Raw genomic sequence first — 13297 nt, forward strand, 5'->3', positions numbered from 1 at the left:
GGGGGATGGCAGGTTATTTAATCGGCCTCTTGTAAGTTGCCCCTAGTGTGTAGGTGAGTAGTAGGATCAGGGAAGAGTTGATGGGAATATGGTGTGAATTAAGTAGGATTAGTGTAAACGGGTGCACGATGGTTGGTTGGTGGGGAATGGGTACATAGAACATAAGAGCACAGTACAGGCCCTTCGGCCCACGATGTTGTGCCGACATTTTATCCTGCTCTAAGATCTATCTAACCCTTCCCTCCCACATAGTCCTCCATTTCTCAATCATTCATCTGCCTAAGAGTCTCTTAAATGTCCCTAATGTATCTGCCCCCACAACCTCTACAGGCAGTGCGTTCCACGCACCCACTACTCTGTGTAAAAACACTTACGCCTGACATCCCCCTTATATCTTCCTCCAATCACCTTAAAATTATGTCCACTCGTGTTAGCCATTGTTGCCCTGGGAAAAAGTCTCTTGACTGTCCACTCGATCTATGCCTGTTATCATCTTGTACACCTCTATCAAGTCACTTCTCATCCTCCTTAGGCTGACTGTGCTCCAGACCTTTGATGACGCTCACACCACTGGAATACTGATTGTGAGCGTAAAAAAAGAGAATGCTAAATGAGACAGCAGTCAGTGTGTAACACACAGCAACAAACTGCTTCAAGCTTCAGATCAAAGTCAGACAGCTTACTCACTTTGCATGTCAGTCCCTCACTCTCAGGGCCAGCTTGTTACTGGCACAACATTTGAAGCAAACGTGTCAGTCACAGTTTGGACTAAATGGACCCAAGAACAACTCACTCTTGCTCCCTACCTTCGGGAATCTTTCCTTGTAGACATGGTTCATCATCACTATTTCATTGTCGTAGCAGGAAGGAGAGCGTCCGGGGCTGCAACAGATCAGAAGCCATGAGTTATTTAGGTCAAGAAGCCCAATGAGAACACCGCCCCATTCTGATTTCAGATCAGCTGCTTTCACCTTCCTGGAATGTGATGCCTCTCACTTCCTCGAAGTGTGGAGCTGAATGAAATACTGTTCGCACTGGTTCACAATTCGCTGGCTACCGCGACTAGAAGAAGGGATGGGGCTGGAGGCACAACAAATGTTACATAAGGAGTTACCAGGACATGGATCAATCTGACAAACGCTGATGGAGACAAAAACTAGAATATCACAAGGGGAATGATTTTAAAAATAAGCATCCTTAAATGGATACAATCTATTGGTCATTCAGCACCTTGACCTTTGTCCTCGTTCCCTCCTATTCTCAAGTATCTTAGTCTATTGAGGCAAATTCAGTCCCTATCGCAGGAGCACTAGGTCATCATTACCATGGCAGCCTTATCCTGAAGGATCTAATGCACCACAAGAGGCGCGGGAGGAACTCAGCAGGTCAGGCAGCATCTGTGGAGGTAAATGGAGAGTCGACATTTCGGGTCGAGACCCTTCATCTGGACTGGAAGAAAGGGGGAGATAGCCGGGGGGGGGGGGGGGGGGAAGGGGTGGAGCAAGAGCTGGCAGGTGATAGGTGGATCCAGGTGAAAGGGTGATAGGCAGATAGGCAGATGAGGGCAGGAATGATATCAGAAGCTGGCAGGTGATAGGTGGAAGATGAAGGAATCTGATTGGAGAGGAAGGTGGAGCATGGAATAAAGGGGAGGGATGTGGGGAGGGCAACCGGTGGGGGGAGTGTGTGGGTGATGGGCAGACGGAGCTAATGCGCTCTTGGCTTCTGTACCAAACTCCCGTGAACTGCCACAATGGGTGATGGCTCATCCGTGAAGGTTAAAGGATCAAGTGCTAGTCCAGCGACTTGAGCACGCCGTCGCCTCAGCCTTTCAGTGCAGTGTGGAGGGGAACTGTTCTGCCAGAAATGTCCTCTTTTGGATGAGATGTGAAGTAGAAGGCTCTACCTGCGCTCTCAGGCGCGATTAAAGGATCCCAAGGCCCTATTTTAAGTAGGAGGAGAGGAGATCTAGCCTATAATTATCCTATAAATAACATAACTGGAAAACAGATCACCCGATTATAATCATATTGCCGGTTGTGCACAAATCAGCTATTGCATGACAACACTTCAAAAATTACCTCATTGGGTGTGAAGTCATAGAGTCACACAGCATGGAAACAGGTCCTTTGGCCCAAGTGGCCCATACCGACCAAGATTCTCATCAAAGCAAGTCCCATTTGCCCGCAAGTCCCTCTAAACCTTTCTTATCCATGTACCAGTCCAAATATCTTTTAAATGTTGTTGATGTACCTGCCTCAACCACTTCCTCTGGCAGCTCATTCTATATACTGACCACCCTCTGGGTAGAAAAAGTTGTCCCTCAGTTTCCCAGTAAATCTCTCCTCTCTCTCACCTTAAACCTGTGCCCTCTAGTTCTTGATTTCCCTACCCTGGGAAACAGACTGTGTTCATTCACCCTATCTATGCCTCTCATAATTTTATACAGCTCTATAAGATGACCCCTGATTCTCCCGTGCTCCATTGAAAAAAGTCCCAACCTACACATGAGTAATAATATAACAGTATTTAGCATGTCCACATACATGTATGTTATTCAATGTACTAATATTGTTTAATATATATTCAGTCCTTCAAGTCCCAGCAACAACCTCATAAATCTCTTCTGCACTCTTTCCAGCTTAATGGCATCTTTCCTATAGCAGGGTGAGCAAAACAGAACACAATATTCCAAATGCCTTAGGATGACTTGAGGTTGAGATGGATGCTATAAAAATGAAACTGCTGGATAAGAACTTGTCCTCTGTTGAACACACTAAATGCTTAATATAAAAATGTACAAACATTGCTTCTGAAATTTGTTTGCATTGATTTCAATGCAACTTTCAACGTGAATATGTCATTGTGAATTTACCAGATGAAACAAAGAACAATTTCCTCCCTTTTTATCCCAATCCCTGGTACCTTTACAGAATCAGGGCCCGCTCTGTGGACAAGTAGGTCTAGAGCCACTCTTTCTGCATCTTAATCTTGTATCTCAGAGCTTCCTGACTGTGGAGTCTACAAACTCATTATTGACATGCTTTCTGGTTATAGAAACATCTCTGTCCCAGAATGAGGATCGATCAAGCAATCTGTCAATCAGCAAGCAAGCAGCAACACTGAGGGTGCAGCTGCTTATTCACAGTCTGAACAATCCTGTCACAAAGTGGGGAACCTCACCTGAGCTTGTGTGGTCCTGAGGCAGCCCTGGCAAGTGGATACTTTGCCAAGTAGGGTACATCTCCCAGGAAGCACAGCTGACAACGAGTCACCCACCCCACAGACTGCAGCCCCAGTACTGCCCTCTCAGCGACGCCACCTATCGGATGGGACCCTAAGCTGATGTCCCATCTGCCCTCTCGGGTGGGTACAAAAGGTCCCACAGCCAACATTTCGAAAGGCAGGACACACTGTATTGCATTGGCCTGTATTTATCCATCAACCACTAACTAGAGGCAAATTAGCTGGTCAGTATTGCTGTTTGTGGGAGCTTGCTGTGCGTAAACTGGCTGCTGCTTTTCTCACATGATGAGTGACTACACAATAAAGGTAGTTGATTGGTTGTAAGGTGCTTTGGAATGGCTCAAGGTGCTATAGAAGTACAAGATTTCTCTTTGTACATCAGGCCCAATTCTCATCCTCACTCAAGTCAGGTTAAAAGTATTTGACTCAATTGCATCTCTTTGATAAATTTACAAAATGGTAACAGCACAGTAGGTGGCCATTTGGCCCTTTGCGTCCATGCCAGCTCTCTACCAGAATGACATCATCATAAGATCATCGAAACGACACAACCACCAGCGGGGGTGCTGACCTGAGGCTCCGGGAGCGTGGGCGGATGGCCGGTGAGCGGCGCCCTCCGTCATCATCGGTGATGCTCTCTGTGCTCCCAAAATGCTTGGACAGGAAGTGCAGCTCATCCACCGTGGGCTGGAAGGGCAACTGGTGAAGCTTCTCCTGCGACGAGCACGAAGACTGCGGGGTTTCAAAGTGAAACGAGGTCCGAATGAGAGGAGGTAAACCAAGGCCCAGAGCCCAGAAGTCAGCATGAATGCATCTCCCCTCCCCTCCCCCTCCAATGTGGCCTCCAGCACCATCACTGACTGCCTTCTCCCTTGGAGCTCTTGCATTCATGGTCCTCTGCCTCCTCCTCCCCAACCAGGCCGGTGGAGGAGTGTAGGAGGGGACTATTCAGCCCTTCAAAGTTCTTCCTCAAATCCTCCTGGCCTAAAACTTGTGTTCCCCATTCCTTGTGCCATTGGACAATGGGAACAACTTTCCTTTGTCGACCTTATCTAACCCCATCATAACCTTGCAGGTCTCTCAAATCTCTTCTCTTCTCCATGGAGAACAATCCCTGGCTTCTCAACCCTAACCTTGTCACCAAAATCTTTCATCCATAGATACATTCTGGTGTGTCACCTCCCCACCACATCCACCTCCTTCCTAAGTGTTGTGACTAGAACACGTAGTCTAATTTTGGCCTAACCAGTCCGAGCTTGAAAGCTCTACAAGCATTCATAGTCAATATCGCCAGCCATCTTCTCCTTTTTCCCAACTAAACCTCCTAACTCATCCCCGTGACTTCTTGTTAAATACACCGCACCAGGGGAAATAGATTCTTACCATCTACTTTATTTATTCCCCCCTCATAACTTTGTAAACCTGTCTTTTGTACTGGACTCCATCTCCACACCTGGTGGACTACTACGATGTGGCTCGTCCCCATGCTAAATTAGTTTAAAACCCCCAAACTGCACGAGCAAACTTCCCTGCAAGGAAATTGGTCCCATTCCAGTTCAGGTGCAATCTGTCCTGTCTGTACAGGTCCCACCCGCCCCAGAAGTGGTCATTACACCCTCTCTGGTGTATTCACATCCTTTATTTGATGGCGCTCCTGCACAAGTTAATACAATACGTAAATGTGGGTTGTTGTTGATGAGATTAGGAATCAGAGCCTTGCGTTATGAGGGTTACTCCCTAGAGAGCAAACAGCTTTGGTTCTCTTTTGAAAGTTCAGTGGTTAAAATGAAAGAGGTAGCACTTACAGACACTGTGGAGCTGGGAGTATTGGTACCATATCCCGAGGATGGCAGGGAGGCAAGGGACCATCGGCGCCCGTCTGCCCTGCGAACACAAAAGGAAGCACTTCAGACAACAGCGTGCACATCCATTTCAATCTGAAAGTAATAGTTCTCTTTAACCCCTTTAGCTGCTAAACTATATTGATGGTCATCCAATCACCTCTCAGGCCAAATTTTCAGGAACCAATAAATTTAGGAGCAGAGGATGTTGGTCCCTCGAAATGCTGTTAACTTTCATTTTGAATCAGTTTGAGATCCTCCAGATTTCTCTTCTCAAACCAGAATTGACGTTGGGGCAGGGAAAAGCATTACTGATTTGTAACTCTTCAAACACAATTTGTTTCTTTGAAGCCGTTGGGAAAGTAGAGGCAGAAAGGGAGTTTGCAGGTTTGCAAAATTATCGTGATGAGACAAAGTGTATTCACCACATCTTAAATAACGAATAGCTTCTTAGAAAACCATAACCTACAAGTCTATGGACCAACAGCATAGAAGTTGATTAACCTAAAGTCCATTTTTGTCTTGCATCAACAGGATGGGCCTTCTGTATTGTACATTTCTATAAATCTGTGTTATAGACCATTAGCCCTTGCATGCAATGAGCTTCAAATTGAAAAATGTCAACATACTAATGCACTAAATTGTAATAATTTATTCTAATTTCATAAGTAACTCTCAGAGTCACAATTGTTAAGGAAGGAGAAAATGAAATCCATGATTTGATTTATATCCCATGTCAGAAAGCACTTGAAAGACATAACCTTAATAAACACACAGCCAGTTTCATGGGGTAAGGATTCCTCTGGTCACTGTGTGTGTTTTATCTTCAGTCTGTTTACTGATGGGTCATTTGTTTTGTGACTTCACTTGCAATGAAAGGCTCTTCACAAAGGCCTTTGAAAAACCAGTGCACGCAGCGAGGATGGAGGAGTCCTTACCCGTGTGCAAATATCGCTCAACGTTGGGGAAAAAACCAAATCAGCAACACAACCAATCACTCTAAAAACATTTCATGGGTTCCGGTGGAGCTGTGATTCCAATTCCCACTTCCCAACCTTCTGACTTCTCTTTTCCAGTCCTGATTCTCTTTCCACAGATGTCACCTGACCTACAGATTGATTCCAACTTTTACCGCCATTTCCAATACACTGAATCACTCATTACGAGAAATGATCAGCTGATTATCTCAATGAAATTTAGGGGGGGTTGTGCAGAAATTAGCTGCTGTGCTTCCTACATTCCACCAATTATCTTACTTCAGAAATCCCCAAGTTGTTGCAAAGTGACAATCCTGAAAATTAATGCAATTCTTTACTTATTGGTGCTAGGCTGTAGATTTGCACTGGTTTAGTTGCAGTTTGGTAATCTCAGAAGCACATTGAAAATTAACATGCATCACACGCACACACTCACACACACATATAGAAGAGAAAAGAACTTAAGGGAGGCTTGGTCACATGACACCACCACGTGTTCCAAGATGACAACCACCTTGAACCAAAAGACAAACCTGAGCATAGCATCAGACCTAATACACCCGACACAGAGCAGTTACCTGTCACTGCGATGACCATGGCTGTAAGGAAAAAAACAGGTTACAGCAACAACTGGTTGAGAAATGTCAATGACTCCCAACATAACACTGGCTAGGTTCTACATCACAGTTGACTCCCGATTGGTTTAATGCAGAGATGTCATGGAACATCAGAACACAAATTATAACAAAGCTATAATATTATGGACTCAACCAGGTGGAGGCCCTACCTTAGTGTTCTTGGAATGGGACATGTATGTAGGAGGGGGGTTGGAGGAATCAGACAGTGTTTATTGCTTCACTACTATCCAGACCTGATAATGCAGAGGTGCAGATGCCAAATGAGATTTGAATATGATACTCCTGCAATGAATAGTTCACTCCCACATTTTAAGATATCTTTATTAGTCACATGTACATCGAAACGCACAGTGAAATGAATCTTTTGCGTAGAGTGTTCTGGGGGCAGCCCGCAAGTGTCGCCACGCTTCTGGAGCCAACATAGCATGCCCACAACTTCCTAACCCGTACGTCTTTGGAATGCGGGAGGAAACCAGAGCACCTGGAGGAAACCCATGCAGACACAGGGAGAACGTACAAACTCCTTATAGACAGTGGCCGGAATTGAACCCGGGTTCCTGGCTCTGTAAAGCGTTATGCTAACCGCTACACTACTGTGCCTGCCACCTGCTGAATTACCAGTTGAGTTAAGGAGGGGGGAGGATGTTGTCTGTGTGATAACCAGCTTCCTCACATAGGTACAAGTGTGGCAGCAGAAAGGGCTGTGGAGAAGTTGGTAGGGAGCGGGGGCGTGGAGGGAGAGGGGATGCTCGTGCCATTGCAGGTGGAGTTGGAAAGCAGTTAGCCAGGAACAGCTCCCTTTAAGACAAATTTAAATTAAAATAAGCTGGCACAATTCTGCAAAAGAAGACTCTGTGCAGACTCGGGCACAAAATCTCAGCTGGCACCGCAGGCAGTACTGAGGGAGTGCTGCACAGCTAGAAGCACTGTGCGTCAGAGATGTTAATCTGACTTCCTCTTTCAGATAGATCCAAAAGATTCCAGGGGGCCTCGACCTGCAACGTTGACCATCCCTCTGCCTCCCCAGATGCTGAGTTCCTCCGCCATTTCGGCTTCTGGTCCACATTACAGCACCTGTGGTCTCTTGTGTCCCCAAAGAAAAGCTTGCATATGTATTTATATCACAGAACCTCCTCAGTGGTGCTACAACCAGTGGAGTACTGCTTCAAGAACAGCCACTGTTGAAAGGTACGTTATACAGCAAGCTCCCAGAAACAGCAAAAAACAATGTCCCAGCCACCATTTATTTCTTAATAATGAAGTCAACATTGTTTACAGGGTTATTGGTAATTGTGGGACCTTGCTATACACAAGTTGGTTGCCATATTACATTAAAGCAAAGATTACACTTCAAAAGTACCTCACTGATATAATGTACGAGGTTGGGAGAGGCAGGGTAGAAATGCAAGAAACAATCTGCTGGAAGAACTCAGTGGGTTGAACAGCATCTGTGGGAGGAAAGGAGTTGTTGACATTTGGGGTGAAAACCCTGCATCAGGACCAGAGTCACTTGAATTATAAATTGCAGGGTTTCGGCCCGAAACGTCAACAATTCCTTTCCTCCCACAGATGCTGCTCGACCCGCTGAGTTCCTCCAGCAGATTGTTTGTTGTTCCAGATTCCAGCATCTGCAGTCTCCAGTGCAGAAATGCAAGCTTCGTTCTTTCTTTCTTGACAATCACTGAAGTGTTAAACACCAAATTTAGCTGAATGATTAAACACTGCAGTTCAGTCTCACCTCTGCTGCACTCAACCACACCACCCTCACATTCACACATGCAGACATTCACACTTACTCTCCCCCTACAAGCACGGTACAACCTGTTCACAAGTACCGATATATACACCTCTCCGCTCATAATGATCAATCTGTTAACTGTTGTGAATTTTTAAAGTTTAATTAGCTGTTTTATAGCAAACCCTTTGCACAACATACACATTTCCCAAACTGATACTAAGATAATTCAAGTGTCCATTTATTCATTATTGCCTTGAAGTGGCACTATAGCTAGCAATGCTGCTGCCCCACAGCACCAGAGACCTGGGTATCATCCTGACCTTGGGTACTATCTGTGTGGAGTTTGCATGCTCTCCCAGTGATCATGAGGGTTTATTCTCAGTGCACTGGCTTCCTCCCACATCCGAAAAACAGGCAGGTTAGTAGGTTACTGAAAAATGCCCCTAGAGTGTAGGTAGGTGGCTGAATCTCAGGGTAGTTGATGGGAATAAAAAGTGGGATTAATGTAGGATTAGTGTAATTGGGTGGTTGATAATTAGCATGGACACAGTGGCCAAAAGGCACGTTTCCGTGCTGTAACTCTCTATGACTCTTTATGAATATGAATCAGTCATTGAGCCATACAGTACAGAAAAAGGCCCTTTGCCTCACTGACCACTAAGATATCTTTATTAGTCACGTACATCGAAACACACAGTTGAATACATCTTTTGCATAAAGTGTTCTGGGGGCAGCCCGCAAGTCTCACCATGTTTCCGGCGCCAACATAGCACGCCCACAACTTCCTAACCCATACGTCTTTGGAATGTGGGAGGAAACCGGAGCACCCAGAGGAAACCCACGCAGACATGGGGAGAACGTACAAACTCCTTACAGACAGCAGCCGGAATTGAACCCAGGTCGCTGATGCTGTAAAGTGTTACGCTAACCACTACACTACCATGCCTGCCATTAACATTCATCCTAAACTAATCCCATTTTCTCTTATTCTCCCCACATTCCCATCAAGTCCCCACATTCTATCACTCAGCTTCACACGAGGGGCAACTTACATCAATCTACAACCCGCATGTCTTTGGGACGCGGGAGGAAACCCACACCCAGAGACTTTGCCAACTCCACACAGGCAGTACCGGAAGTCAGGAATGAACCCGGGATTGAACCTAATTGTACTCGGGTCACTGGAGTCATGAGGTAACAACTTTATTAGCAGAGCCACCGTGATACCCCTAATCTTTGCGGAAGGATATTACTAACCTCTCGAAAAGTCTAATGCAATGTAGTCACCATAGATCTGTGGGCAACTTACACTCTGGCTAAGCTCAGCAAAAGCAATCAAAAGCAGAGCTTGGTCCCTTCCCCATGACCTCCCCCATCCAACCCCTCCAACTCCAACCCCAAGTTTTGATTGGAAAGAATAGGCTCAGTTAAAAGCAAATGCTAAATCTGAAAACAGCAGATGCTAAAAATCTGAAATGAAGACAGAAAATGCTGGAAACACTCAGCAGATCAGGCAGCATCGGTGGAGACAGAAACAGGGTTAATGTTTCAGGCTGAGGTTTGAAGGTGATTTTTAAAATTCTCATCCTTGGGCTTTCACTGTAACTTCCTCTAGTCCCTCTACCCTCCAAGATATCTGCAACTCTGGCCTCTTGCTCATCTCCGAATGGAAGTGTTGCAAGTCGGCAGTGGAGTCTTCAGCTGCCAAACCAACAGCTCTGAAATTCCCTCCTTTATGTCCCTTTACCTCGCTTTTCCTTTAAGAAGTGTCTAAAAGCCTACACCTGCAACCAATGTCATCTCACATGGCTTGGTCTCAAATTCTGGACATCAAAATTTATTTCAGTCCCGATGAGGTTTCTTTGACCTGAAACGTTACCTCTGTTTCTCTCTCCACAGATGCTGCCTGATATGCTGAGTGTTTCCAGTAATTTCTGTTTTCATTTGGTGTCAAATTTTGTTTGGTAATTATCCCATGAGGTGTCTTGGGGCATTTTACTATGCTAAGCACACTTTACAAATGTACGTCTCTTACTGGTCAGGCAGCATCTACGGAGGTAGAGGAATGGTTGAAGTTTTGTGTCAAGACCCTGTATCAGACCTGAAATATCAACCATCCTTCTGCTGCCACAGATGCTGCCTAACCTTCAGAGCTCCTCCAGCAGTTTGCTTTTTGCTCCAGGTCACAGCATCTCTTACATTTCCACGTTTACTGTTGTCCTCTGGACCAAACCCAAGAGATACAACTGTTCCCTCTTGTAGTCAAAAGCGGCCTTACCTTCGAGAGGTCACAAATGAGAAGTGAGCTGGGGCGTTGGGAGAGAAGTTCCGAGGACTGTCCAAGGGACTGCTGCCTGAACAGGGGAACAAAGCACAGGACAAGTTCAGATGGAACATCAAACAAGCTTAACATCAGTGGACAGAGAAACAGAGTTAATGCTTGTTTCTCTCTCTACAGATGCTGCCTGACCCGCTGCATATTTCCAGCATTTTTTATATTCATTTTGGATTTTCAGTTTTCTACTTTACAAATCCTTCATAACTCCATTGCCAGGTTATAAAACACCTTGAACCTGTTACTTGGAGATCAAACAGGCATGTTGTCAGCAGATTTCACAATGAAATCTAATCCATCACTAAGGACCCTCACCACCCGGGACATGCCCTCTTCTCATTTCTACCATCGAGGAGGAGGTACAGGAACCCGAAGATCCACACTCAACGATTTAGGGACAGCTTCTTCCCCTCCGCCATCAGATTTCTGAACGGTCTATGAACACTACCTCATTCTTCTTTCTTTTTGCACTATTTATTTATTTTTGTAATTTATAGTAATGTTTACATCCCTGCACTGTACTGCTGCTGCAAAACAACAAATTTCACGTCATATAAGTCAGTGATAATAAATCTGATTCTGAAACAGGGTGCAGGAGAGAATGGCCACCAGTGGTACAGTCATGAGGCCCATTTTTAAGATCTGCCCAAATCAGTCTATACAACATTGGAAGATTTGTGGGGCTCTCACTGAGTCGGGGGTTGCTGGAGGCACACTGCTTTGTTGCAGGACTTCAGATAGAATCACTGTGTTTAAGAGAGACGAAGTGGAGGCACATTGAACAGAATGTATCACCATTGTAGACATATTCCGCCTTGGGAGTCTCCAACCTGCTGGCCTTAATGTCGATTTCTCTAACTTCCAGTAACCCCACCCCTTCTTCTTCCACCCCGCCCCCACTCCTATGTCTTCCCTTATTCCCATGGCTCCCCTTCCCCTGCCATGATGACCTGCCCATCTCCTCTCGTCCCCTCCCCCATCTTTAATCCATGGTCCACTGACCTCTCCTACCGGATTCATCCTCCTTCAACCCTCGGACTCTTCTGCCTGTCACCTCTCAGCTTACTGCATCTTCTCCTCCTCCCCCATCCCCTTCTCACCTGGACTCACCTATCACCTGAACTCACCTGTCCCCTGCCTGAGTGTGCTCCTCCCCCTCCTCCCACCTTCTTATTCTGGCTTCTGCCCTCTTCCTTTCCAGTCCTGATGAAGGGTCTCGGCCCGAAATGTCGACTGTTTACTTCCCTCCATGGATGCTGCCTGACCTGCTGAGTTGCTCCAGCACTTTTTGTGTATTGTACCATTGTAGACAGTATGGTCTGTCTGGTAAATTAACCTGATATACCTTGTAAATCAGGGTCAGGGAGGGGAATGATGGAAGCCCAGAATTCACATCAAGTATGATGCGCTGGTACAGGAGCCAGATTAGTGGCACAAGTGTGAAAATCACAGAGGCATCAGCAGAGGATGGGTTCAATCGGCAGACTACACACATCCCATTCCAAGCACTTTCTCCTCATTACAATGCCTACAGTGAGAATTGTATTAGCAGAGATGAATCACCCTCCAGCAACCAGCTGCCACACTGGTTCAGAAGATTTGAAACAGGGATTAGAATTTTTTTCGCATTTTCTAAATGCGGACGATAATTAATTTCTTTTATTTACAGCAGTGTGGGCTTCAGATCTTTGAATGCCGTATCTACAAAGCTGTGGTGGAGCTCTACACGGCAAGCAAGACAGTCACAGGTTCAGTTCCCACTCCATCTGATGTACAATTTCTTTTTTTGACATGATGTGTTTGCTGCTGGGTGCTTTGTGTCTCTGTGGGAAGTGGACATTGTGGGCAAAGCTGGCACTTCATGCCCATCACTGTTTGATCCCCAAACTGGCAGTTGAATTAACTACGCTGGTGGATCAGGAGTGATGTATTGGCCAGACCAGGTGAGGGTGGCATGTTTTCTTTCCTGAAGGACATTAATGAAACAAATGTGTTTTTATGACAATCTAATTCAGGCCGTTCCCTGGGTAACGAACAGGTTCCAGTCTTACATACATCCATAAGTCAGTAATTTTGTCTCTAAGTCAGAAAATACACAAAAATCACTTGATATGGTAACCACACAGCTGCTGTACTGTAATGAATCGCACATAATACAGATAAGAAAGAACAATTACTAAAAGGGACCTGAGGGATAACTTCTTCAGCAGAGGATGGTGAGGGTATGGAACAAGTTGCCAGAGGAAGTGGATGAGGTAGGTGCATTAACAACATTTAAAAGGTTCTTGGGCAGATACACGGACAGGAAAGGGTTAGAGGGATATGGGCCAAATAGGGCTAGCTTAGGTGGGCATCTTTGTCAGCATGAAAAAGTTGGGCCAAAGGGCCTGTTTCCTTGCTGTATTACTTTATGGCTCTAAGTGGAGAGAAACTAGTTCTACTGTTCATAGGAACTAATGTATGCATGTATGTCGGACTTTCGAATCTAATAACATTATGGGAGCTCATTCAGATGTGTCCAT

At 45.5% G+C, this 13297-nt stretch overlaps 1 protein-coding gene across 4 annotated transcripts in view; it reads right to left on the bottom strand.

Moving 5' to 3' along the window:
* The window catches only part of LOC127584828 (microtubule-associated serine/threonine-protein kinase 1-like), a 178621-nt gene that overhangs the window by 83454 nt on the left and 81870 nt on the right, over window positions 1-13297 (bottom strand). For 3 of the 4 annotated variants that reach the window (XR_007958439.1, XM_052041790.1, XM_052041788.1), the window contains 5 exons: window positions 10719-10794; window positions 6643-6663; window positions 5052-5130; window positions 3818-3978; window positions 807-882 (listed from right to left, as the gene is read on the bottom strand). Coding sequence is in view for 3 of the 4 variants with exons in the window: in XM_052041790.1 (XP_051897750.1) it covers window positions 807-882; window positions 3818-3978; window positions 5052-5130; window positions 6643-6663; window positions 10719-10794 (413 nt within the window). In the remaining variant the exon portion in view is untranslated. The remainder of the gene's footprint in view (window positions 1-806; window positions 883-3817; window positions 3979-5051; window positions 5131-6642; window positions 6664-10718; window positions 10795-13297) is intronic. The other variant, XM_052041791.1, reaches the window with a different exon arrangement.

Source organism: Pristis pectinata, chromosome 31, assembly GCF_009764475.1.
Source record: "Pristis pectinata isolate sPriPec2 chromosome 31, sPriPec2.1.pri, whole genome shotgun sequence".
Classification (NCBI taxonomy): domain Eukaryota; kingdom Metazoa; phylum Chordata; class Chondrichthyes; order Rhinopristiformes; family Pristidae; genus Pristis; species Pristis pectinata.